We start from the raw sequence: 26,761 nt of genomic DNA on the forward strand, positions 1-26,761 counted from the left end.
TAAGAAAATTTAGTTAGTAAATGATATACTATCATTGTTTTACCAAATAAATACCCCCTTCAAACCCAGGATCGAATATCAAGTTTAATGTTGAGGCAGTTTTACAGTACATTTACTACGGAACTACATAATCATTTTTATACTATAATTACTGAATAATTCAACTAACTTCTTATAATTAGTTTGATTTCAAAACATACAATATAGAGACAATAGTCTTTATCCATTACTACTAGTTTGTGTCATCACCAAAAATGAATTGTTTGCTAGGAAGGAGTCTGAAGCAGAAAGTTGCTATACATATACGTAATGTTCATATTTTCATTCCAAAATAACAGATATCTGAGTTTCAAAACCCATAAAAACAACTAAAATATATCCATCACGCAGCCGTTTCGTAACACATACACATAAATAAGCTAAAAGATTAAATAAATCAACAAAAAAGGGGCTCGAAAGAAGAAATATACAATGGTGCAAATACTCAGCAAACAGATTTATCAGTTGGAAATGGATGTTTCTTGAAGCTGGGCCATAGCGTTATAATCAAAGCTTTCGTCTTTTTTGAGCTAGATCGAAGTCTTCGCTGCTTGTGGCCTCGTGAAACGTCCCGACGGGTTGGTTGCTTGACGGTGTAGGAATTATATGATCCTAATGACAAAGCACGAAGTTATAGTTTCGTAAAGAAGAAGAGGCAGCAGAAGATCTGTATCGGGTAAACACTAACCTTAGCTGTTGGTGTGGCTCCTCTGTTCGCTCGTTTTCCAAGATTGATCTGGACTGAGATGCTGGCTTGAGAGAGATCCAAGCCCGTACTCTGAAGTGCTTGTGTCAATGTAGTCAATAATCTGATCACAGATCACATATCCCATTAGCTAACAATTTAAAAGAAAGAGTTCCATAGTAACATCCTAAACAATCTATCTACATGCTAACCAAATATTTGAAATAGATAAATCAAGATGTAGATTTAAAGATAGTAAAATCAGTAAAATGTTTAGCAGATTCATTCAAAATGCCTTAAAAGTTGATAGATAGATTTGGTTCATAATTCAAGGTTATGCAAATACAAGAATAGAGCTATCCAATCAGTGAGCAACAAACAAAAAACCCTTTTGAAACGAGAGAAGGCATGTAAACAGCGAATCAAGAAATCAGTTATGCAGCTTAAAGTTCAAACAGCAAGGACAAGAATAATGTTTTACAGGTTTCAAAAATGCATGTTAGACTTACTAAAACACGATTATATGGCAAACAGATAGAAAAAGAAGCTCACCCTTCAGAGTATGCACTGGAAACATTGATTGTACCACCCTCGATTGTTAGCTCATCTTGAAGGTTAAGTGCATCAGCAGTGCTGGGACATTCTGATGATTGCGCCTCTGATGGTCCGAATGTGTGGGAGAATGGCCCGTCGTTTCCCATGGAAACTGGAATAGGCAAAGGCATGCTCATTGATTTGTTTGGAAGTTCAGTGTGTAGATCCATCGGTCTACCTTGGGCATCCATAACGTGATCGGGCTCAATTGGATTTGTCTGGCCTGGTTGCATGGTCATAGGGACTCCTAAACTATTTTCATCAAACCTCCCAGGAAAGGCAGAACCAGGAGCAGAACCATTCTTTGCTGTTGGTGGCTGACCGACAAAATTCTGAACGCGCCAATGACTGTTTCTCTGTTCCAATAAAATAGGAATAAAATTCAGAAACCGGGAATATCTCCAGATGAGAATCTTGGAAAATGTTCGCTGAAGTATCCCGAATTTCACAGTGACGTGCCTGCCCTTACAAGCTCTTAAAACTTGGACGAGATTTTAAATTCCCAAAATTCGTTCTGATTCGACAAAAGTGGCACCTACCGTACCATGAAACCTAACTAAAACAGTTAGAGTATAAGCACACAAATATAAGTACATAATCTTGCTAATTGTTATTATTATGGGAAATTAGGTATCCTAGGCTTATGTCTTAAGGGGCTCACGCCAAAGTTACTGACTTCTACTTATCAAAACAACTAATATGCAGCAATTGTATTGTGCGACCGAGATAAGTTAACCTTTTCGTGTAGGAAACACCAAGGGTTGTCAAGGAAATGGCCCCAAATGAACTTTGGATATTGGAGTCGTCTACAGATTCATGGTGATGCAAGCATAAAAAAATTCACAGCATATAGAAATAAGATAAAAATCCTTGAAATTGTGCCAGTCCATATCAAGATATTACCCATGGCATCAGTTTTGTGGGCTCTGAATTCCAAGGTTGATATGAACCCTCATACTTCTGAACCTTCTCTTGTAGAAACTGCACATACTGAATCACCTGCATGCCAAAATCACTATTTAGGAAACAAAGTTTGTAAAGGATGATCTCCAACTGCAGGGCACCACATCACGTATCTAAAATCAATTGATATACCTCTACCAAAAACGAAGCAGTGTCTCTCTTCTGATCACTATGCGGTATAAGTTCTCTCAATATCTGAAATCTGAGGATAGAAGGATAGTTTTAGTTTTAAAAAAACGCACGTTAAACCATAAAGAAGCATCACACAATATCCTGGTTGATCATCATGTCAAGACTGTGGAATGTAACATTTGCTATCACATTCATCAAGTTCAATATTGAGGTCTAGAATTAAGTCGGATACAAAATAGACATTCAACAATACCACTCCATCCTTCATCATTGACAGTAACATTAACATGATTCGACCAAAACGTCAGACAATTGGTGAATGAATTCGGATAGAATATCATTATTGGAAAAGGAAGAAGATACAAAACCAATTCTACCACTACATTCAAAATACACCAATTTTGGAGATGCTAGTGCAAGATAACTAGAACTATCTACTGAGAGATTACTGGTTGAAATTCATCCATAACATGATGAGATATTAGTTATCCTGTTCCTATACTTTCACCAAACTGTTTAAACTATGCACATTTACATACTAAACAATCACCTCTCATTGATCTTGCTCCTCCTTCGCTGCTCCGTGACAGAATGTTTTGACCTTATAGCATTTGCTTTGTCACTGTTCTTTCCATCTGCTTCCACAAAATTCATTCCAAATACAAATCACAACGAATACCATTCCAACACTCAATTCCCATTTAGCCACACCCTCCATCAACACTCACCCCTCACCCTCAAAATTCTAAATAAAATAAAAATGAAAAAAAAAAAAAAAAGTAGATATCATCAAGATTCACGGGTATACCTTTGCTGTTATTAGCAGATGATGTGGCGTCCTTCTTCGCACCAAACTCTTCCTCCTCCTCCTCCTCCTCTTCTTGATGCCCTTTCCCAGATTTCATTTCTATTTGATTTTTCCCCCAAGATTGAATCTTTTTACTCAGACAACTGTATCAAATCCAGCAATCGAAGATTCGAAACAGACCCACAAAATTAAAACGGAAGAATCGCCTGAAAAAGGCAGGCCAGTAAAGATCCGTTGAAACCCAGAAATAGGGGAAAGAAAACCCGCAAAAATGGAAAAAAGATTACAGCTTTATTTTAAAAAAGAATTGGGTGAAATTGGAGCTGTTCAATCTGTGATTTTCCTGTAGCAATGGCAATAGCTGTAACAACTGCACCGGCTTTATTGTTTTGGTACGTGACACCCAATTCTGCTACTCTATTTTACTCTCTCCAATTTATTCATTTATTTAATGTAATTCTTTTCATGTGTTCATTTTCTATTCTATCCCATCCAATTTTATGTACTGTTTTTTGTTTTTTATGTCAATTTTGTGTTTAAGTGGCTGGGAAAGTAGAATTGTCACGAGATGTACTTTATAAATTTATGAATTTGTGTATATAGTTTCCGCCTCAATAATCGTAGTACTTCACAAAATTATTTTAAATGTAGTCATAGGCAATTATTCAAGGCATTATTTGATGAGAGTGGCCAAAATTTTATTAGTTCACTCTTTTATTGTATATTCAATTTCAAATGCTAAGTTTCCACACCAAATTTGATGGATTAACCTTGGGCGTGCTTCCACTTTCACTGCCTAACTCATTGACAAATGCCTAATTCATTGACGAGGATAATTGATGATTGATTGTGTCACATTCCTAATAGTTTTATTGAGTTTTCTTTACTTATTTATAAGCCATAACCAACTGAAAAGCGACAATTATCATTGTCTTCTTTGTTTTTTGTTAATGGGTTGTAAATATTAACTACCGCATAAATAGGCTGGGCCAACATTATTGACCAACTTAGGCTTAAATATGGGCTATAACTCAATTTCATTGCCCAATTTTTTGGCCCAGTCCGTTTTATAGCACAAATATTCGCAGTTGCCGTGAGTCATGATTGAATGAAATTTTGTTTAGGTTTATTTTCCGTAAAAACACAAACCGTCAATATTTTCTAGTTTTTCTCTTCGAACTTTTAATTTTGAATCTAAATACATGAACTTTGATTTTTTTTAAAAAAAATTCCCCTTAAAGTTAATTTTCTTTAAATTGAAACTGGCATGTTCATCGAAATTGCTAGCTCGACAAAAAGCGGCAAGTTGGAGGCCGAATGTAGTCAATAGTTTTTAATCAATGACTCGACTGTGAAATTGGATCAGCATAAAAATAGTTTGTAGAGAGGTCCATTTTTGCAATATAAATACATATCCAAAAGAAGTCCTGTATGAAATTAAAGTTTGTAGGGCTCAAGCCCAAATTTGTTTAAGATAGAGAGTCAACCATATTATTTTTCACCACTTTCACTACTTTTTATAGATAACGAGCAAAAAAAATTATTGACATTCATGTGAACTCAAACTCAAGATTCATGCATTAATCACTTTACTATTCGGCTAACAAACTTAGATTCAAGCACTAATCGCTTTCCCACTAGGATAACAATTGCACCCCTAACATGTGCAACACAAGGATATGAATCCTTGATATTTGATTTTGAACATTAATCATTTTATTACTAAGTTGACGTAGCATACTACTTTCAATTTTAATAACATGTTAGGAAAAGTAACTCAAAAAATAAATTGTATATGTTTGGAATTTTGGATGAAGGGTCATGTAATACTAAGTATTTTGTAATAAGTGAATGGCTATTGAAAAATTGTATGGCCAGTTTTATGAAAGTGCAGACAGATAATAGAAAAAAGTAGTGCCATAACCAACCCATACAAGCTTTTTTAGTAATTTACATAATTTGTCTTTTTCATTTTTTTTTCCTTTTCAGCCCATTGAACTTGAAGGCATGAATTTTGAGGGGAGTGATATTTATACGTACATATATAATATGTTACTGTTATAATTTCCTATATAGATTATTATTATTATTATTGCAATAAATCACATGCTTATGAATATGAGTTAAATCGATTATCACGCCCTTTTTAGTGTTAGTGTTAACGCATTCTTCATTATATATTTTTCTCATCTTTTGATAAAGCCACCCCCATCTAGTTTGTTTTATTATAATTTTACCGTTATGTCATACCATATTATCAGTAATTCAAATATTAAAGGGTAATTGTCATTTAAATTCATATTTTTAAAAGATGAATACATATTATATAGGTCTGTGTTAAAATGACAACTCCTCTTAAAGTAATACTGTGACACCATTTATACAGCAATATTATAAACGCTACACAGCAATATTCAATATGCTAGACATCAATCTATCGTGTTGGATATTGTTGTCCAAGAAAAATTATTGTATAGTGTACAACATATTGCTGGTCGTCTTTTTTAACTTTTTTTTATATATTTTTTTGCTACGTGGCAGCTTATTATTCGTCCACGTGTACAAATAATTGGCTATGAATAATGGTATGGTATTATTTTAAGAGGTGATTGCACCCTAACATGCCCCTATATTATAGTAATTTTTATTTTTTCTTAATTGTCTATGGTTAAAACTGAAAGTGATAGTGACAAAATTAAATATGATATGTAAATAATACTGCGTCATTATATTTGAAGTGTTGATTAAAATATATCGATATATTTAAAATGACATGGTATTTTGAATATTTTATATTTGATTTTGTCATATTAACTTCAGTTTTGACCATCACGCGACAAATGCAAAAGTTTGAAAAATTATGCTTTTGCATTCTAATTTTCAAAAGTTATATAATTGACCAAAAATCAACACAAATTTACTAGTACTATAATTTAAATGTCATTTAGTCTTATTTTGAAAAAGAAAAATATATTTTGAAATGTCAATTTACTCTACATAACACATGAATTTGTTCCATGAGTTGTGAAGTGATGAGAATAACGTCACTTTAATTTTTAGGGGTAATCTCAGCACGGCGTTGTATAGCTAATTACTTGCATACATTTGCATTTTATATTTTTGTTGCTTTATAGGATACTTTAACTTTTGTTATTAACACTCTCCCTCTTCCATCTACTAAAATTAGTCCCATCTAATTAAGAAACATTTTCACAGAATTTATTACTTATATAAATTTAATTATTTACTCAACCACATGAGTTTTATAGACAGTAGACCTCACATCATTAATAATGTACTTCATATATAGTGAAAAATATTTAAAAAATAAAATATGTACCAATTTTAGTTGACAAACCAAAATATAAAGACTATTTTTGGAACGATGAAAGCAACTCATACCCATACAGTGAGTCCACCACTTTAAATATTTTTTTTATATAATTCTTTAACCTCTTTTTCTTCGTTCTTTCTTAAGCATATCTTAGCAATCGAGTATTATTAAAACTCGGGTTAATTAAAAAAGAGTGAACTACAAAACTGACCCTATGTATGATAAGTCGAACGTTTGAGGTACTCATGTTTAAAAAAATGCATTGTAAGCCTCTACGTATGGGTATAATATCATTTCAGACCATTTTTCACTATTTTGAGACTTTTATACCCTTTTCCCTCACTTTTAACTTTAAATGTAATTCAAAGGATGTTTTAGTCTTACTCATTTTTACTATGTTTATTTTATATTAAAATATTATTTTCATTTAATCCATAAATATTGTAAATTTAATTAGATTGATAAATAAAAATACTTATCAAAAGTTATCATAAGAATGATTTATGTTTTTATTTTAGTTAGATATGTTTTTGTAAATAGTAATTTTTTTAAATAAAGGCAGTAAATTATGTAATATATATCTAACTAAAATAAAAACATAAATCATTCTTATGATAACTAGTGATTTACTATATTTTATTTTAAAAAAAATTACTATTTAAAAAAACATATCTAACTAAAATAAAAATATAAATCATTCTTATTGATAAGTATTTTTATTTATCAATCTAATTAATTAGTTTACAATATTTATGGATTAAATGAAAATAACATTTTAATATAAAATAAATATAGTAAAAATGAGAAAGACTAAAACATCCTTGGAATTATATTTAAGGTTAAAAGTGAGGGAAAAGGGTATAAAAGTCTCAAAATAGTGAAAAAGGGTCTGGAGTGATATTATACCCATACGTAGAGGCTTACAATGCATTTTTTTTAACATGAGTAGTTATAGCGTTCGACTTGTCATACGTAGAGCCCAATTTCGTAGTTCACTTAAAAAAATATGTTTTATAAACTAACAAAATAAGTAGTACCCATAGTATTATTTTGAAAAAACAATATGTACTATACTTATTAGGCAATAAAGAGAATTACTATAAAGAGCCATACCTTGTTGTCCCATTCATAAATGGAGTAAAATTTAATGTGAATAATAACGTCGATATTCAATGTTTCTGTATCCAGGTTCATACTTGTATATCATACATTTATCAAGCCAGATACGTAATTAAAATATTAAAGATAAAGCGCCACAGAGACTAGAACAAGTGTTACTTCATAAATCATCATAATTCAACAGCACGTGCCTGCTGGTTTTTTGCAGTCATAAAATGGTAGTACTATTAAATCTTCCATTAATTAGTTAAATAGTTCTTATTGGTGGGGATTATATTAATTATCCCTAATCTCAAAATATCTACCCAACTCCATCTACAGCCGACCACTTGTTTCCATAGGAAAACAAATCTTCTTAAAAAATTGTTGTTACAAAACCGATGTAGCCGCCCAAATTTTAGTGCACTAAACATGGCTTTTAACTACAAGAATTATGTTTACTATTTTCAATTGATTATATATAATGTCTGATATTATTATTATTAGTAGATGAGAATAGATCACATAACGTTTTAATATGATAAAGTAGGAGTATAGTATTAAGCTTTATATTTTGTGTGATTATAGTCTTCTTTATTAGTAATAGCAAAATTTATAAAAACAAATTATAAGTGGCATAAAAGTTGTAAAGGAACATGTATGTGTATAAAAGAGCAATATTACCTTAACTGTAATGACGTTTATAGATAATAATACTGGTGCTACTAGCTATTAATACTTTTTTTCCTTTTAATCAAAAGATTGAATCATCACCGCCACTACAAGTCTACAGGGAATTATCATTATATTTTTTCCTAAAAATTGTCATTTTAATTCTCATAGATGAAAAATAACTCAGGAATTTAATTTGCTTTAAATTCTCTCTCGCCTCCTCGAGTTTAATACGAGCCACCTGCCACTCTACTACCCAAATTAAATTTCAAAATACTATTACTACGGATTTTGCTACAAAATAAATTTGATTTATTTCCTCTCATTATGAACGAGCATTTTTTTTGAGATATTCAACTGTGTACTGTGAGTGGGTCATCTCTCTTTTAAAAAAATATATATATATTTCCTATCTCATTCTTTATTCTCTCGTCAACTTTATTTTTTCTTCACACCTCTATTTTTTTTCTTTTATATTTTACTCTTTCTTTTCTTAATTTTTTTTCTTTTATATTTTATTTCTTTCTTTTCTTAAATTTCATGCTAAAAAATAATTTGTCTATGACAGAGCGGAGGAAGTTTGATTTTTTACTTACTAAATACACTCATACAAGTCATATCTATCAATTCTAGTTAAATCACGATATGAATGTTTTATTTTCGCAACAAATCTATGTGACCAAATTTTGTACAACCAAAAACTAGTTTAATTGTATAAAAATAAGTTTATTTATGCATTTTATTAAAATATATGGATGCATATATAGTACATGAAAAGTGTATAATATTATGGTCATATATTTATGATTTATGTATATTTTTATTTTTATTTTTTTGGAACCATTAATTTTATTTAGTGCATACTTTATTTCAAAATTTAAAAATAATAGAAAGAAAATTCAAATATAAAAATAAAAATGAGGTTAAATGCTAATACGTCTTTTTAACTTATCCACTTACTATATTTATAATTTTAATATATAATTAATACATCAAATATTAATATTATGTTATTTTGGTTGTACAAAATTTAGTTGTTTATCATTCCTCTTATTTTTGTGACATTCATAGCATAACTTTTTGTATGATTTGACATGCTTTCATTTTACAATTAATTCCACTATCTCTGCCCCTCTTTAATTTGACCTGATGGTTTCCGTCAACAAATGGTTGATGTATAATTTTTCTACTACTCGTATTTAACTTTAGCTGGTTAGATTTTTTTGATTGCATACATTTGAATATTATGTGACACGATTTAGTATAAATACATAAATACAACAGCTAGAGTTCAAACACCAATTAATAAAAGTAAGAAGCAGAATTTTTGATTGGATAATATCGACAGGTCATGTAAAACAACTTGGGATTTTATAAAATTTAATTTTCTTTATATTTTAGGTTGGGGTTTTGCTTTCACGTGCATTTTAGGTTGAAGTTTTGCTATCACGTGCAACTTGTATATGCAGATGGAGTTAAGTTGAGTAATACAGTCACATCTACGTATTGCTACATGTAATGTAATGTACTCGTATGTAGTTAGTCTTATCCATTTCCACTATTTAGCTTCAAATCACTAACTAACTAACCGTTTTATTCTTATCCACCACTAGTTTGGTTCCAAATAAGTAATGTTTGTCCATAATCACAACATTATTATTATTATTATTATTATTATTATTATTATTAATTTATTATTATTATTATTATACACTAAAACAAGGCTTACAAATGAATTTAACGATGAACAAGCAATAGACAAGTTAAAGGAGCAAATCGGGGATGTGTGAACCCCGGATGTCGTGCAAGACGTTTTTAGCCGTTTCAGTTGAAGATGACATAAATTAATAGTACTAGCATATTATGTATACAAAATTAAATATTACTGGAGTACTATCATTTTACTTGTACTCTTTGAAAGTTAATATTTTTATTATAGGAATTTGTTATGATTCAAAATTAAATCGAGTAAATACCCTCAATGACAGGATAAAAACGAGTAAATGCTCAAAATAATGACATAATCGAGTAGACGATTATCAGTTTTGCAAATTACACCTCATACATCATCGCCATGTGGATAATTGACGTTTAAGTTTGTCTATTATAACGATATTCTAATCAATGAATCTTTTTGCAATACATTTTATTCCTGAAACGCTGCATGCTAAATGGTAGTACTCCTATGGCAATATCAAGTAAACGTCCAAAGAATGAGACAAAATTGATCTCTTACTCTTTCATTTATAATTCCACACCCAAAAAATTAAACTGCTATTCAAATTTACGAAGTTAATGATACGAAAGAACTTAGCCCATGAATGTTTAAATTGTATAGTTGTTTGTCGAATTTTTCTAAGTACAGTTGTTTATAGAATTGTTTAAGAAAATAACTTGTTATGAAAATGACAGATGATTACAATAAAGTGAAGCATGGCATTGTAAAGAACGAGGAGGGCCATAGTGAGGTCGATATTAATATAACTAAATTATAAAAACAAAATATTAAATGGCTAACCAGTCAAGTAACAGTCATAACATCTATGACATTTTGCTTTCAGAATTTATATTATATAGGTCAAGCAAAAACTTAAATATAATTATTTTGATTAGATTGATGAAGGCGACGTGCTTAATTAAGAAGCATTATCTACCCGTGTATGGGACAAGAAAGTCTAGTTTTTGACTTCACATGTGTTCTCATAATTAAAAATAAAACATTAGTATTTCAATGCGATGATGGTATAAACGTTGATCATACACTTACCAACATTTGACACAGTCAACTTATGATGTTTTTAGGCAAGACCATACATAAATCCACAAATTTTTTTTAGTGAATTTTGGATAAAATTTATATTGGAAAAGCTTGTAATGACAGTCTATATGAGGGTAGTCATATGAAATAAATAATGATAAAATCCACTTAAAATTTTAATCAAGGATAAAAAAGTGTTTTGCCTAGTTGTTTTTGCATATATATTTTGTGTCTAGTACCTTCTTTAAACCATTTTAAGCTAAGAGATAGTAGCTATTCAGTGGTCAATATGCATGACAAACTTTTAAATTCATTTTACACTCCATTATTTTATGTATCATCATTGAATCTTATAACTGATTTTCATACTATTAGTGTGTAATGTATTCATTTAATTGTAAACCCGGCTCCTTGTATAATATTAATCGTGTCACCATAAAATTAATTATTTACTAGGCTAGTATTATATTAGACTTATAAAGATAAGTAATTTTTTTTATCTAACAGAAGCAATAGTAAATTTGAAAAAACAAAAAGAATATTTAAAAAAATAAAAGTAATAGGAGTACATAAATATGCATAATCATAAAGCATATGGTCCTGTTCCCAAAAGCATCCTTGAAATGATTGAAATTTAACCTTGAAGATTATCTTTTTGATTTGTTTTAATAGTTTAATAATGCTCTCAATTACACTAATAATTAATAACGACAAGTCATTGAAGCTGATTTTTTATCGCACAGCAATCAAATTATAGGGTTGAAATGATACTTATAATAGCATACGATTCGATGTTTAGTTACTACTACAGATTAGTAGTTGTGTTTTTATACTCACAATAAATTAATGTAAAAAAATAAGTTAACGCATTTAAAAAATTGTAGTAATGTTGTATATAATCTATTTATTTATCATGCAAAATAATCTAAAAGTAACAATTTTTTGTTGATCTATCAAATATAAAACAGATGATTATCAATCACGAAAGAAAATATTTAGATTATCAAAAATAAATTATGGAATTTATTCGGGGTAGGTGGATTCAGATGCATTGTAAATTTGCAATAATGTGGATACAATTTTTTTACAGCGTGACAGTTATATTTCTTATCAGGGGCAATGTTATCCACTAACTTAAATAAAATTAATACTCCTACTATGAGAAAATTGCATTGCGTCAGTATATGTAGGGGTAATAATGTCCACTAACTTTAATCTGAGTAAAATCAACAGCATTTGACTCACTGACCAAGTTCATCCAATCCATTTCACCCACGTCACTCTAAAGCATAGACGGCCAGGATACGTTCTCCAAATTGATATCTACGGCTGAGATCCTTCATTCTAGACCCTTCCACAAAGCGAGGGAACGTAACTACGGTTGGGTCAAACTAACTGCAGTTAGTTCGTAACTCCGGTAACCCCGGTGATAAATCAGAACGTTCTGAGTAAGGGCGTGAAAAAAAAAAGAAAAAAATAATTAATAATCCCCAAAAATGGCGAAATAAAAAAGTAATTGTTCTTATATAAACAGTTTGTAATCAACGTGTAAATGTAGAGAGAAGAAGAAGAATTCTAGAGAGAGAAGATTGAACAGAGCAAGTAAGGACGACGGTAATACTCCGATCAAATCGTTGCCGTTAGCCTTGTCGTTGTCCGTTGTTCCGACCGTTGGATTGTTCGATTTTTTCCAACATTTTCCTCAACGGTCTTGTTGTCGTTGTTGACGGAAAGCGGGGATAGGCAAGGAGGAGTTTCTTCAGATCTGGCCTTCTGGTGAGTTGATTTCCGAATCTTGCATTTTTTCCGTGATCTGTTAGATTTATCGATCTATGCGATTGGATGTTCTTCGTCTGTTTTTACGTGAAAATGGTTGAGCTGTTTTTCTATTTCTTGAGTTTGATAGGATCGAGTTTCCCGCTGTTACGTGTGGTTGATTTTCGCTTGAATGTGGTTTATGGCTGGGTGTGGGATTGACTCTTGAGTCATTGGTTAATTTTGCAGATCAAGATTCAATTGAAACGTTTTTGTATCGTGAATTAGCTGATTTATATGTTTTTCTTGTTTTTAACATTACGTATGATTACTTTTGTTTTATTTGGTAAGGATCAATTGTTTTCGTTCGTTTGTTATTATCAGCTTGATGCTAAGATTCTTTGCTATAATGTGTATGCTCTTATCTGTCATTTTAATTTGTGTTTTTTTGCACTGGGTGATTTAATCTTGAGAAATTGGCGGTGTGTTTCAGATTCTGTAGGTTTTAACTAATTAGATTTGAGATGATTCGTGTGTACAAACTGTTCACTATTGTTGTTTGACTTTCAGCTTTTGGTGTGAGGTTAATTGGATCAATCGCATGGCTCTCTCGATGCACTGATTGTGTGGTTCTCTCTCCCGGTCCGTTTGATCTTCTAGCATAGTGGTGCCTAGATCCGTTTCGGTTTCGGTTAATTTTGTAGGGTAGGAATTCGGATTTTGGTTTTTCAGTTGATGACCTTTAGTGGTAAAGATATACTTCTGGTTCTATCGCACCCGGCTTCTGAGTATTGGGTTGAGCTGAGGGTGAGGGGAAAGCTCTCGTTCTTTGCCATCTCGGTTGCCGGCTGTGAGGAGAACCATCTTTGGTTATTCCCTTCCTTTCATGTCTCGTAACATGGACAGTCCTGTGCAGACCCAGATGGCTGTAGCAGCTTTCAAGAGTCCGCTTGGAAGTGGGGAATACCATGGGACTAATGGTTTGGAAAGGAAATCCTCGAGACGTGTTTTTGTACAGACTGAGACAGGCTGTGTGTTGGGGATGGAGTTGAACAGGAGTGACAATGTGAATACTGTTAAGAGGAGGCTGCAGGTTGCCCTCAATTTCCCCATTGAGGAGAGCTCTTTGACATTTGGTGATATGGTTCTGAAAAATGACCTTAGTGCCATTCGGAATGATTCTCCCCTGCTGCTAACAAGGAATCTGATGCATAGGAGCTCCTCTACTCCGTGTTTGTCTCCCACTGGCAAGGACATCCAACAGAGAGATCAAAGTGGGCCGATTGAGATCTTGGGTCATTCATTTCGCTTTGCCAAGACGAAACAACTCATTAAGGAAACTATCAAGGCGATTAAGAATGGGGTTGATCCAATCCCTGCTCAAGGTGGGCTGGGAGGTGCTTATTATTTTCGAAATGTTCGTGGTGACAGTGTGGCAATTGTGAAACCTACGGATGAAGAGCCATTTGCTCCAAACAACCCCAAGGGCTTTGTTGGTAAAGCCCTTGGGCAACCAGGCTTAAAGCGATCTGTTAGAGTTGGTGAAACTGGGTTTCGCGAAGTTGCTGCATATCTACTCGACTATGATAATTTCGCAAATGTGCCTCCTACCTCACTTGTGAAGATTACTCACTCAATCTTCAACATCAATGATGGTGTGAATGCAAACAGGCCACAGACCAAGAAGCTTGTGAGCAAGATTGCATCCTTCCAACAGTACATCCCACATGATTTTGATGCTAGTGACCATGGGACCTCAAGTTTCCCTGTTTCGTCTGTGCATCGGATCGGGATTCTAGACATTAGGATTTTTAACACAGATAGGCATGCTGGTAATCTTTTAGTTAGGAAACTTGATGATGTAGGCAGGTTTGGTCAAGTGGAACTGATCCCCATTGATCATGGTCTCTGCTTGCCTGAGAGTTTGGAAGATCCATATTTTGAGTGGATTCATTGGCCCCAGGCTTCCATTCCTTTCTCAGATGATGAACTTGAGTACATAAGCAATCTTGATCCTGCTCGTGATTCAGAGATGCTGCGAAGTGAGCTTCCCATGATCCGGGAGGCTTGTTTGCGCGTCCTGCATCTCTGCACCATTTTCCTCAAGGAAGCTGCTGCATATGGGCTGTGTCTGGCTGAGATTGGGGAAATGATGAGTAGGGAGTTCCGCAATGGTGAGGAGGAACCAAGCGATCTTGAGGTCATATGCATTGAGGCAAGAAGGCTTATTACTGAGGAGGTCTTTTCCCCCAGAGGTGAATCAGATGATGACGGCGGCTTCCTATTTGACATAGATTGTGAAGATGGTGGCTATGAGTTAACCCAGAAATCGTCATCTGAAGTCTCTGCATCAGCTTTCCATTTTGGTAATGGCCATGCTCTTCTTTCTAGACTCGAGGAAGGCCCAGAGGAAGAAGAGGAAAGCGAAGGAGACGAGGAGAAGGAGTTAGTTAGTCCTCCAACCTTAGCGAAGAACCAAAGTATTTCCAAACTGTCTATGTCACTGAAATATACTAGCTTAGGTGAGAAGAAGCAGCCCAAGTTCCCAAAGTTTGCAGCGTCCAAATCTGACAATGCTGCCAACTCATCTAGCCGGAGGAGCGCAAACGAGCAACTCCCAGCAAGCAGCAGCTTTGTGAAGCTAGCAGACATGAAGGACGACAAGTGGGCGCTGTTTCTGGAGAAGGTTCAAGAGCTGCTTCACCCTTCATTTGCCAAGCGCAAGTCTATCACGCTCGGCCAGAAGCAGAGGCAGAGGCTCGGAACTTCTTGCCAGTTTTGAGACATCAAGGTATGGCTACGCCGTACGTACGTTTGTTATAGTAGAATGAAAGCGAAAGGGCAGGCTTTGTTATAGGGTAGATTTGGTTTGTGCTTTCTTCCTCGAGTTGTGATGGGAGGGGAGCCGCGGTTAGATGCGGTGGCGTGTACATATTCTTTGGAGTTGGATGAATGAATGAAAGGAAAAGCGAGTGTAGTTTGGTTGTATTTGAAATGACATTTGTTTGATAAATAATTTGTAGACTGAATCTTGGGAAAAAAAAATCCATCTTTGTACATACATCATCTTTGCTCTTTATATGAATAGTGTAGTGTTTGTTTTATGCCTATTTTTATTTTCTTAATTTCTTATATAAGGTGTTGCAGATCATTCGGAAATGATTAAAGATCAAGATTTTTTTACCTAGATTCTTGAATGACACTTCCCCACCTAAAGCGAATTTGGTGGAAAATGGTACTTTTATGAGTAATATTTGTGACTTTTTATCCCTCTTTTTTTGAAATCTACTTTTGTTTATGATGAAAACAGCTATGTTTACTAGTATGTCATTAAAGCTGGAGATGCAAAGTTTGGTGCAAGTCTCCATCTTCCGCAGTCAATTTTCCGGCAAGCAAACATGTCCATTGATCATTGTTTCATTGAAGATTAATAATGAGAGATTTATTCGAATAGTACATTAAAAAAAATCGAAAGAATAAGAGAATAAGATGACTGTGTAATGATAGAGCATAGATGGCTACAGATTGTGCAGGCCAACAATATTGATCAATTCGATAGTGGACCTTGTTTTATTTGGACATGTGTATTAATTTTAATACAAGCTATAATGATATTGGACCATATGTTATCATAGAGCTTGTGGGCCCTCCAAGTTGTCTACTTGTTTGTTGCTTTAGTATGTGTATTTCTCTGTTCTTTCACTTCAACAATCACTTCTTAATCCTTTTTTTTGGTGGAGTATTTTCCTCGATGTGTGTTTAGTGGGAATTGAGTGTGTGTCGATACAATTTGTTCTACTTCGGATTTCATGTGAGTATAAAATTCACCTCAAATAGAATCATTATACATAGAGATTGGAGATGGCAATGAAATCGAAAATTTTACTTTCCTTGGAAAATACTATAACATTTCACCAACTAAATACAATGCTCATACTCACAAAAAATAAACTCAAATACTAACATTAATTAGATATTAATAAAATGAAATGAAATAATTAAAAAAACACAAATGATCACACTTCTGTCCAGCTAAAAAAACTGAGACAGCCACACCTCTCCTCAAACAATATTTATTTAAATTATGAATATTATTAATTAAAGTTGTTGATTAAATAGGATATATTAGAAATGTCTCCATGGCCTCTCCGCAAGATCAACGCAGTCCCCATATCTATAGCAATGAAGGAGATGATCAACGGTCATCCCGGCCGCCTGCATAAAGGAGTAGACGATGACGGGCCCCACGTACCGGAATCCACGTGTCACCAGATCCTTGCTTATGATCTCCGCCTTGGGGCTCCTCAGCGGCACGTTTCTTGAGTGCCGAAACTTGTTGATCACCGGTTTGTAGCTCACGTACTCCCACATGTAGCAACTAAATGACCCACATTCTCTAGCAATCTAATTAATTAATGTATAATAATTTAGCATTATTGCTTAAATTGATTTAATTGTGTGATTAGGAATTATTTGAACTTGCCTTTGTAATGCATTTTGCGTTGTCAACTATGCACCTAACTCTCCTTTCCGCTAAAGCCACGTCTTTGTTTGAGATTATGGCGTTGATCTCTTTTTCCCCCATTTTGCTCACTCTGTAAGGATCAAAACCACTAAAAGCTTCCCTGTTTCATCATCAAAATTACTCTTAAATTTCTCTCTCTATATATGTTACTGAAAAATAAAAATGTTACCGACCTTAAAAGCTGTCTTCTTTTAAGGATTTCGGTCCAGTTCAAGTCCATGAGGAGTCCACACATTGCAAGAAGCTCAAAAAGCTTACTGCGTTGCAAAGTCATACACATATTGTATTAATTAATTATGATAATTGGGTGATTAATTCGAGTTTTAATTTACTAACTTACTTGTCATCGTAAACTGGAACTCCCCAGCATTCGTCGTGAAATTGGACGTAAACGCTGTCTAATAGTAACGATTTCGAGTTAGTTTCAATAAAAAAAAATTAAAATCTGAAATTATATTAATTTACTAATTAATTACCACTGTTTTTGGTGATCCAGCTGCACCGCCTCGGCTCTTCATCGTCGTGGGGCGGGGGCGGTGATTGGATGGGGGAAAGCAAGTGCAGTGCGGACAAGATCTTCTCCTCCAACGGTGGGGGAGAGGCTGAGTCGGTCGGGGAAGAATCATCGGTTGAGTTCTGCGAAAGCGAGAGCGACAAGGAAGATAATGAGATGGGGGAGCAATGGCTTCTTTTTTGAAGGCCAATGGGATAGATTTTTTTGAGGTTTTTGGAGAAGAAATTGTTGCTTTGCTTCTGCTTTTCACTGTTGATTTCTTTTGATTTCATGAGGGTTTGTTTCTTTGCGTAGTATTTAGACATGCTTGTCGAAGAAAACAATGAAACAGAACTGTGTGTGTGTGTGTGTGTCTTAATTAGGACATATCTGTGTATGTGTATATATATGAGTTTTAAGGGTTTTGGTAGGAGAAATGTGGATTTCATGAGACGTATATCTTGTTGTCTTTTTTTGTACTTAGGTTTTAAGCAAATGGTCATTAAAAGGCATGTTGGGTTTGTATGGAACGTGACAGTTGAATTTTAAAGAAGTGCTTATGCTTTAAATAGGTGAAATCGATTAATAGCCACATTCATGAAAATGTCAATATTATCCCACCTCAACGACCCCAAATTTTAAAATATAATATCAATAACTAACCTTACATTATCTCCTAATCATAATCAAATAGTAATTCATATCTATACTAAATGCGGAAATGATTCCTTATCATTCATGATTGTTATTCCTTTTTAAAAAAACGTTACTCCTGTTATCATTCATGATTGTTATTCCTTTTTAAAATAGTCATTTTAGATTATTTTAGATTTTTGTTTAAATTTATGTTTTTACATATACCATACTACCCTTATGTATATGAAACATTTATTTATATTTAAAAATTACTCACTTAGGAAAATTGTGTATATTTATGGATGGCTTGATTTAAGCAAATATATACTCAAATCTTCTAACCAATCTCTCATAAATTTCCAAACAGCTTATTACGTAAGTATTAGTTTATTTAAATTCATTACATAAATATGCTTTTGAATTATTCTTTCTAACTTCACGTAATATTAGTTTATTTAAATTTAATTTAATATAATGAATTAACCTTTATTTAAATAATACTTTATACAATATTTTTAAAATTCTAAACTTATAGGTATTTAATAGATTTAATACTCAATCTTAATATTATTTTTACAAAACATTATTGAATCTGGAATTTATATTTACTAATAAAACAATTTGATGCCAATGACTATTATCCTTTCATTAGATGATAATAAGTACAGTATATAACATAGGTATACTACTAGTATTTTACAATTTAGAATTTTAAATATTAGTATTTAATAAATAAAAAATTGATGTGAATGACTATACTATTTTGTTTGACGATAACAAGAAAATAAGTATATGAACGCATGTATTCATTTTTATGACTAAGAATTTTAATAAGTATTTAATACTAATAAAATAATTTGATGCGAATGACTATAACTATTCCTTTGGATGTTAACACTAAGGGATTAAGTATGTATGTGCATTTAGTCATTTTTATGACTTAGATTTTAATAATTATTTAATACTACAAATAAAATAATTTGATGTAATAATTATTACTATTTCGTTAGATAATAACAATTAGAAATTAAGTATATATACACATGTACTCGTTTTTATGACTTGGAATTTTAATAATTATTTAATACTAATAAAATAATTAGATACGAATGATTATTACTATTACGTTGGGCAATAACACTAAGCAATTAAGTATGTATATGCTGTGTGTGTGTGTCTTATTTAGGACATATGTGTGTGTATGTGTGTTTATATATGAGAAAAGAATTGGTAGGAGAAATGTGGATTTGATGAGACGTATATTTTGTTATCTTTTTTTGTACTTAGGTTTTAAGCAAATCTATACATATATAAAAGGCGAGTTTTAGCCTTATTTTGAATTTTTATGAATTTTGGGTACAAATTTAAATATTAATAAATATAGGGTGTAAAGTTGTTGCATTGACATTATAAACCCCATAAATTCAGTAACCGCTGCATTATGAGAAATCCCGATTTGCACTATTTTAACATTAAAACTAGTTACAAATAAACAATATATGGATACAATTTAAATCCATGGCTATAAATACTCCTATTTTTATTTGTTGCAGCATGCATACTTCACCTTATTGTAGCTGAATTTTTTGGAAAAAACCAATTTGTTTACTTTGCACCTCTTTTTGTGTGACTATATTTGTTACTAATATTTGTTTGTGTTTTTATTATTTAGAAAAAGATGGGGTCGATGCATGACAATGAAAGTTTTGGAGATGATGAGCGGAGAAAAGCGGGTGTTAGAAGTACATGAGTATATAAGCGATTTTTAAAATTCATATTTTTATTGAAAATTTCATTTATTTGGTTGCATCTGAATCCATTATATTTTAGTAATAGATGATTGATCTATTGTTAATCGATTCTCAATTAATAGAATTATTGAATGTTTATTGATCAGTAATTAATGATTGATGACCAATTCAAATGAAATTATAAATATAATATTTTATTTTTAACATTATTTAAAATAACCAACAAGACAATATGAGAAGCTCTTTTGTTTTGTTTTTAATTAATGTGATCTATAAACTCTATAAAATTTTAGATGTGATTTATAAATTCTCTATAATTTTATCTTTTATCATTTCATTTGTGTAGTTGAAAGTAAGCCATGATTACCGACCGGTTGACCACGAACCGAACTGAACCAGATGTTATATTGTGTGGGTTCGAGAGGATTACTAAATTCAACTGAAATTTTGTAGTCATGGTAACTTGAACTCCTAATCTATTTAATTGAGGCGAAAATGTACTAATTAAATTGAGATTCATATGGAACTGAAATACACCGAATTCTAAAACTTCAATCTATTAAGAGCATCTCCAATGGAGAGTTACTTGATCAATGACTTTAGCAGTTAATGAGGCTGCCGATCCTTTGGCGATCTTCTTCTCCATTGGAGGCTTAATTTCGACTTCTTGATTGCATTTTTTTAATGTATTTTTTAATACATTTTTTTATTTATTGCATTTTTAATATATTTTTTAATGCATTTTTAATGTATTTTTTTTATGAATTTTTAATTATGTAAATTTTTTAGGATGTACCGCTTTTTTAAATTTATATAAAATTATTGCATTTTCCGTATCATTATTATTAAATTTAATTTCATATTTTGTGTGATTGTAATTTATTTTTTATAATTTTGTTGGCCTATGACTAGGCTATTGCTTATCCAGTTCTTGTCGATGATGTGGCGAGGGGTTTCTTGTCTGATAATGTGACATGAGGAGTTTTTGACTAACTATTAAACCTATTTCAATTTGACTAAGTCATTGGAGATGCTGAAGTAGCGAGTCTATACTACAAACCCACCTCAGCGACCCCATATTTTATCATAATATCAATAACTAACTTTATTATATCTCCTAATTATAATCAAATAGTAATTCATATACTAATTGCGAAATGATTCCCTATCATTCATGATTGTTATTTCTTTTGGAAAAAAAACATTATTAATACTCCTATTACTCTGGCAAACAGGCACATGTACTATTCTTTTGTGACTTAATTAATTTGTATCGTAGTCTCTTTGATTAGTATTAAACTTTAAAGGCCGGCGTTCCTAACCAAGTACTACAAATTTAACATTCATTCATTAATCTAAGACAAGATTTTGGTGACAAAGTTAAATTAAAAAAACCATCTTTAAGATCAAGATCTATCTAAGAACTAGATATGTATGCAAATTATTATTATACAATAATCCTAGTAAGTGGGTAACATAATTTAGTACAATATGTATGTGTTCAGAAAGTACAAAATATATTTATATAATAGTGAAATATCCCTATCCAAGAAACACGAATATATTCATCAGTAAACCAATAAAAAATAGGAGTATATCCTACAGTTGAACAGTTTAGCTCAACAATTGCAATTGGCTCTTTTAATTCGATAAACTTAAACCCCCCTGTTTTGGGGTTAAGGAATGAAATAAACACTTTGCCTACATGGAAAAAGACATGCCATCTTACCTTTTTCTACATGCATTGTAAATTCAAAATTGTGTAATTAGTATATAAAGAATAACTGTGTTTTCATTATGACAAGAAAGTTGAAATAAGTAGTTGCTTATCGTAGTCACTCACATTGTTTGCTACTTTAATGAATATTTTGGCTGAGCTATTTTCCTCCAAAAATTTCTACATTGAAAGTTTAGATCCCTAGTCCCATCATTATTTTAGGGGGTGTGTTCTCAATTTTTTGTCACGTTAGCTGATAGCAACCCTTTATTTCAATTTATACTCTCAAAGGGTCTAATTTTCAATGTAAATGATGTTATATTAACGTAAAATTGATAAGTAAAATAGAAATATAAAAAAATAGTTCAAGTATTAATGATTAAAATTGTGACTAGTTTTATTAAGAGAAACTAATCATAAATAAATAAATAAAGACCAATTTAGTGGACGGACAAAATGTAAAACTAAGACTATATTTGTGGAGGTATAGCTAGTATTACTACTTCTATAGTACTCTCTTCGTTCCATAAAAATAAAAACTTTTTCCTTTATGGTCCGTTCTCTAAAAATAGAAACATTCTAGTTAAGGAAGTTTCTCTCTCTCTAATGAGGTGGGGACTATTTTTCACTAACACACTTTTCTTTCTATATCTTTCTTACTTTACCAAATTTTCATTAAAATCCATGTTGTTTCAAAAATTCATATTTTAAAAGGACAGATGGAGTATATTTTTCAATTCCCACGGTAAGCATGGTGAGTTCTTATATTCGTATTTGGTAAGCGTCCACCAACCTTTTGTGGAATTTTAGTTACTTCGTGTCTACATTTTTATTTTTCATGATGTTATAATCAAATTTAAATAACTTTAGGTAATTAATATAAGACCATGCAGGAGTGCCGTAATGGCCCAAACCAATGAAGAATTTGTATTGGGCTACAATGGGCCTAACTGCGCCGATACTAATGGTTTGGACATCATATCATATTTAATTATAATTAGTTGAATAACCAAATAATTCTATTAGTTTCTTAATTTCAATTGAATTTCGTCCAACGCGCTTCTGACCTTGACTAGATTAGTAGTAAGACTATATTCAAAACCTAAATTTCCCTTTAAATTAGCTAGAGTAAAAAATATCGATGTGATTCGTTAGAATTCGGTACGTAATTAAAGTCGTATTCCTCTTCTCTTCTCTTACGTTACTATGTATTAATTCTCGTGTCGTCTCAAATACTCATATTTTTATAAGGGGGAAGAAGTATAATTACCTTCATTCCATGTACGTTCCATAATAGTAGAGTCATTTCTATTTTTTTTAGTAAAAGTCAATGCATTTATTCTCGCTTACTTCACTATCTTACTTTATATATCTTTTCATCACTCTACCTTTTTCTTTTCCTACTTCGTTCATCCTTTATTTAACTCATTAACACATTTTTTTTTTAACTTTTGTGTCGAAAAGAAATGTCTCCACTATCATGTAATGGATGGAGTATCTAGCAAGTGGAGTAGCATATATATAAGAAAATGAACTACTATAGTACTATGTGATAGAGGGAGTCAAAGGTGTCACATCAAAACCAAAAATTCCACGAACTTATCAATAAAGGGCCAATACATTGATGAACACGCGCAAAAGCATTCAAAAGAAAATGACACAATTTTTTTGTTGACAAAAACTACAACAAAGATGACGTGGTATCATAGGAAATATTTGGCTTCTTGATTTCTGTTTTTCACTTTTTCTTCTTCAAAAGTTTCTAATTTTCTAGGAAACTTCATTTGGTTCATGCATCCTAAACTCCTCCACCTTATTCCCCAAGAAATCATTCCCTATAAATGAAAAACTTCTCACTACACAAAAAATACAACAAAAAAAGCGAAATTCGAAGAAGGCATAAAAATTTCCAGTCCAATAATTTTCCTGGGGAAGAATTAGCAAGTTAGAAATGAAGAAAAATATGGGAGGAGCGTCTAAAGATTTGCTCTCTTCAATTTTTTCGTGCTTTTATGTCTCGAAGAATAACGAAAAATACGCGAAGCCTTCTGCACCAGAGGCGGCAATGGTGAAGGCAGCAAAGCATTTTTCTAACAAAGTACGATTAATTTGATTGTTGTTATTGTTGATATCGTATCACGTTTCTTCTTTTTTGTTTTTCATAGTTTTTTAGCATTTGGTTCGTCCTCGTTTTAGTTTCACTTTGGTGAAAAGCTTGTTATGCTGAATGATGGTATACATAATTAAATTGTAATTATATTGAGATTTGATGTGTATATGAAATTAAATTATATAAACATGAGATGGAATATCATGTGTTTGAGTGTGTGGGTACAAAAACAGAAGAAGGAATTGAAACAGTGAATCAATGAAAAAGTGCTTGAATTAGAGATTCCGGAAACAGAACTCGTGTGATCAAACGAATACATGACGTCACTGTCACGACTACACGAATACTACACGAAGTCTAACTATTTAATTAGCAAGAGGACAACAAAATTTTCTTGATACTACATGATAAGCACCTTACATATATAGAAGTGTACAAAGTGAGCACTGGCAAAACTAGGAGTTAATTTCCTTAGTTAGGAAAAATACTTAGTTATATATAGGAACAACATGTTCAAAATTATAAAGACATTGAAAAACGAAAGTAGAAGAAGAAGAAGAAATAAGTTGTTTTCTTTTCTTGCTTAGTTATTCTTGGGTGGATGACGCCTCGGTCCTTTATAATCTGCATTGAAGGCAACAAAACTAGCACGATAATTTTCTTTGGGCATCATCATTCTTGATTTTCTTGTATATTTCGATCTTTCGAATTTTTCCTTCATCATCTCCATCTTCATCAAACTGTAATCATCCGATGCCATCTTGCTTCGAATAGTTTGCATCACCTACGAATTTTATTGAAAATGTGTCGTGAACAAATGATACTATAAATTTGAATTGGGACAATGCACAATATCTTAAGTAGTCAATTGAACATAGAAAATCAAAACCCTAAAACGATTATAAATAAAAATTGAATTACCTTTCTTTCTGTGACTGGAAAATTGCATTCTTCATCTGCACAATGGTCTCGACCTAGAAATAAAATAAAGAGTAATTAGTTAGCATGAATCTATAACTATTAAACCCTAATTGTAATGGAAGCATGGAATTATTAAGGAACATTGGTCAAACCATGAACCAAGTAGGCTGTTGAAAGACTAGCAGCAACCAAGAAAAATACAAGTAGAAATCTTGCAGTTTTGACAGTGAGCAACATTTTCTTGATCTTTCTGTGTTGGAACAACCAAAGAGAAGAGGTTGGTTGAAACAAATTTGGGATTTATAGAGAGATTTTTGAGCACACAAGTCAAAGATATGGTCCAAAGAATTTTAAAAAGTTTGTGCATTCCCAAGTGAGGCTAGGGTTCCATTGGAACTATTTTAACTTAGATTTCACGTTTCACTAAAATAAAGGGGGACCAAATTTCACTGGCATGCAATTCTATGATAGGTTAATTAATTTATATTTACCATTTGTGGTAATCCACATGTGCCTATGGTACTAGGATCTCGAGATTAATAATTATTTCGATTTGCAATCAAATTTGAAAAATAAAATGATCTTGTTACTGGACCACAACACAAGTTATAACAATGGATTCTTGATAAGTGGTTATTTGTACTTAAATTAATTGAAATATTGGAGTCAAAATATGATAATATAGTACCGCGTGTGAAATTAAATTGAAATATTGGAGGGAAAATATGATTAAGTGGATTTGGAATTATGAAATAAAAATTGCAAAAAATGGATTGGAAAGTGGAGTAGTAACGTGGGGGTGAAGATACAAGTGTTTAGCGCTTGTCTGCCGTCATGCACTCTACGAGACTAAAAAGTTAAAATTTTTTGGCTTAGTTTCGTGAGCCTCTACATGCCTTCAACTAACTTTTTCCCTTAGTCTTTTTTTTTACCTATATACTCCTTCTGCCAGTCACATGTAATTGAGTCATTTTCTTTTTCAGCAAAAACTTTATCATCTCTCGTACTTTACTACCTCTTTCTTTCTCTTTGTTGAGTATATGTGGACTATTATTTCTTGGGCCTGATTTAAGTTGTGTCTGGGCCTTTTACCCATTCTTTGGGTTTGGCCCAGAAGCCCAGCTACTTCTCCTTCACACCAGATGCTGCCACGTGTCTCTTCTCTTGGATTGTGCTCCGTAGCCGTTGGATTGAGGGTTTGCGATGTGTGTTTGTTTATGTGAGATGTTAGCCGGTTTGTCTTCTCTCATTATTCGATACACTCTCTCTCTCTCTCTACTCTCTGAGACTCTCAATCGTCTCTCTACTTTCCGATTGCCTCTCCGGTTGATTTCTAAAGAATATCCACCATCCTTGAGTGTATACTTGATCTCTGAGTCGTTTGGAAGGAAACTGCTTCGGTTGCTTGTAGTGTGATAACTAGGGTTTCTGTTCTGAGGCGGTTCCAGTGACCTAATCCGGTGTGAAGGGGCGGTGCGGTGAAGGTTGTGACGGTGTGAGGGTAGACTCCAGTTGATTCATCGTTGCTCCCTTGGATTCGGTTCTAGTTGAATAGATCTGGGTTATGTGGCGGGCTCTGAGCCATATTATGTGATCTATTCTGTTTCTCTCTACTGCCTCTTGATAGTTGTTGTTTAGATCCGCAAGGATCTTGTGTTGTTATACTAAGTTACTAACTATCTTCTTGAGTGTGTAGGTGTGTCAAGGAGTCAAGATTACTCAAGAACCCTAGCTAGAACTAGTTACTGTCATTGTAATAGTTGTGTGGGC

At 32.5% G+C, this 26,761-nt stretch overlaps 4 protein-coding genes across 7 annotated transcripts; 1 reads left to right on the plus strand and 3 right to left on the minus strand.

The window, feature by feature from the left end:
* Positions 1-301: 301 nt before the first annotated feature.
* LOC125208337 (transcription factor BIM2-like) lies at positions 302-3,630 on the minus strand. 2 transcript variants are annotated; one of them, XM_048107924.1, is made up of 8 exons: positions 3,222-3,630; positions 2,964-3,048; positions 2,414-2,483; positions 2,222-2,317; positions 1,497-1,674; positions 1,277-1,430; positions 728-848; positions 302-651 (listed from the first exon to the last, which is right to left on the minus strand). In XM_048107924.1, the coding sequence occupies exons 1-8, from the start codon at positions 3,316-3,318 to the stop codon at positions 547-549; spliced, it is 906 nt and encodes a 301-aa protein (XP_047963881.1). In that variant the 5' UTR covers positions 3,319-3,630; the 3' UTR covers positions 302-546. The 2 variants fall into 2 exon arrangements, with proteins under 2 accessions (XP_047963881.1, XP_047963880.1); XM_048107923.1 differs by having other exon boundaries at positions 1,277-1,674; positions 3,222-3,628.
* Positions 3,631-12,558: 8,928 nt separating this feature from the next.
* On the plus strand, positions 12,559-15,942 carry LOC125205017 (phosphatidylinositol 4-kinase gamma 7-like). 3 transcript variants are annotated; one of them, XM_048103808.1, is made up of 3 exons: positions 12,559-12,859; positions 13,409-13,543; positions 13,755-15,942. In XM_048103808.1, exon 3 carries the CDS (start codon positions 13,761-13,763, stop codon positions 15,618-15,620), a length of 1,860 nt encoding a protein of 619 aa, XP_047959765.1. In that variant the 5' UTR covers positions 12,559-12,859; positions 13,409-13,543; positions 13,755-13,760; the 3' UTR covers positions 15,621-15,942. The 3 variants fall into 3 exon arrangements, with proteins under 3 accessions (XP_047959765.1, XP_047959764.1, XP_047959767.1); XM_048103807.1 differs by having other exon boundaries at positions 13,409-15,942; XM_048103810.1 differs by lacking the exon at positions 13,409-13,543.
* A 758-nt stretch (positions 15,943-16,700) lies between these two features.
* Positions 16,701-18,275, minus strand: LOC125204959 (DNA-3-methyladenine glycosylase-like). Its single transcript, XM_048103731.1, has 5 exons — positions 17,840-18,275; positions 17,704-17,761; positions 17,537-17,620; positions 17,322-17,463; positions 16,701-17,242 (listed from the first exon to the last, which is right to left on the minus strand). Exons 1-5 carry the CDS (start codon positions 18,180-18,182, stop codon positions 16,964-16,966), a joined length of 906 nt encoding a protein of 301 aa, XP_047959688.1. The 5' UTR covers positions 18,183-18,275; the 3' UTR covers positions 16,701-16,963.
* A 6,164-nt stretch (positions 18,276-24,439) lies between these two features.
* Positions 24,440-25,254, minus strand: LOC125203259 (protein GOLVEN 5-like). The gene is made up of 3 exons (XM_048101566.1): positions 25,144-25,254; positions 24,992-25,044; positions 24,440-24,854 (listed from the first exon to the last, which is right to left on the minus strand). The coding sequence occupies exons 1-3, from the start codon at positions 25,226-25,228 to the stop codon at positions 24,654-24,656; spliced, it is 339 nt and encodes a 112-aa protein (XP_047957523.1). The 5' UTR covers positions 25,229-25,254; the 3' UTR covers positions 24,440-24,653.
* Positions 25,255-26,761: the final 1,507 nt, after the last annotated feature.

This window comes from Salvia hispanica, chromosome 2 (assembly GCF_023119035.1).
Source record: "Salvia hispanica cultivar TCC Black 2014 chromosome 2, UniMelb_Shisp_WGS_1.0, whole genome shotgun sequence".
NCBI lineage: Eukaryota > Viridiplantae > Streptophyta > Magnoliopsida > Lamiales > Lamiaceae > Salvia > Salvia hispanica.

Excerpts from the sequence above, each read along its gene's own strand:
- LOC125208337 (XM_048107923.1), bottom strand. The coding sequence starts at position 3,318 with ATGAAATCTGGGAAAGGGCATCAAGAAGAGGAGGAGGAGGAGGAGGAA. Across the intron at positions 2,484-2,963 it reads AGGAGCAAGATCAATGAGAG|ATTTCAGATATTGAGAGAAC; the intron begins GTGATTGTTTAG and ends TTCTATCCTCAG. Across the intron at positions 652-727 it reads GAGCCACACCAACAGCTAAG|GATCATATAATTCCTACACC; the intron begins GTTAGTGTTTAC and ends CTTTGTCATTAG.
- LOC125205017 (XM_048103807.1), top strand. The coding sequence starts at position 13,725 with ATGTCTCGTAACATGGACAGTCCTGTGCAGACCCAGATGGCTGTAGCA.
- LOC125204959 (XM_048103731.1), bottom strand. The coding sequence starts at position 18,182 with ATGTCTAAATACTACGCAAAGAAACAAACCCTCATGAAATCAAAAGAA. Across the intron at positions 17,464-17,536 it reads AAAAGAAGACAGCTTTTAAG|GGAAGCTTTTAGTGGTTTTG; the intron begins GTCGGTAACATT and ends ATGATGAAACAG. Across the intron at positions 17,243-17,321 it reads ACGCAAAATGCATTACAAAG|ATTGCTAGAGAATGTGGGTC; the intron begins GCAAGTTCAAAT and ends TTAATTAATTAG.
- LOC125203259 (XM_048101566.1), bottom strand. The coding sequence starts at position 25,228 with ATGTTGCTCACTGTCAAAACTGCAAGATTTCTACTTGTATTTTTCTTG. Across the intron at positions 25,045-25,143 it reads AACAGCCTACTTGGTTCATG|GTCGAGACCATTGTGCAGAT; the intron begins GTTTGACCAATG and ends TTTTATTTCTAG. Across the intron at positions 24,855-24,991 it reads TTCCAGTCACAGAAAGAAAG|GTGATGCAAACTATTCGAAG; the intron begins GTAATTCAATTT and ends TAAAATTCGTAG.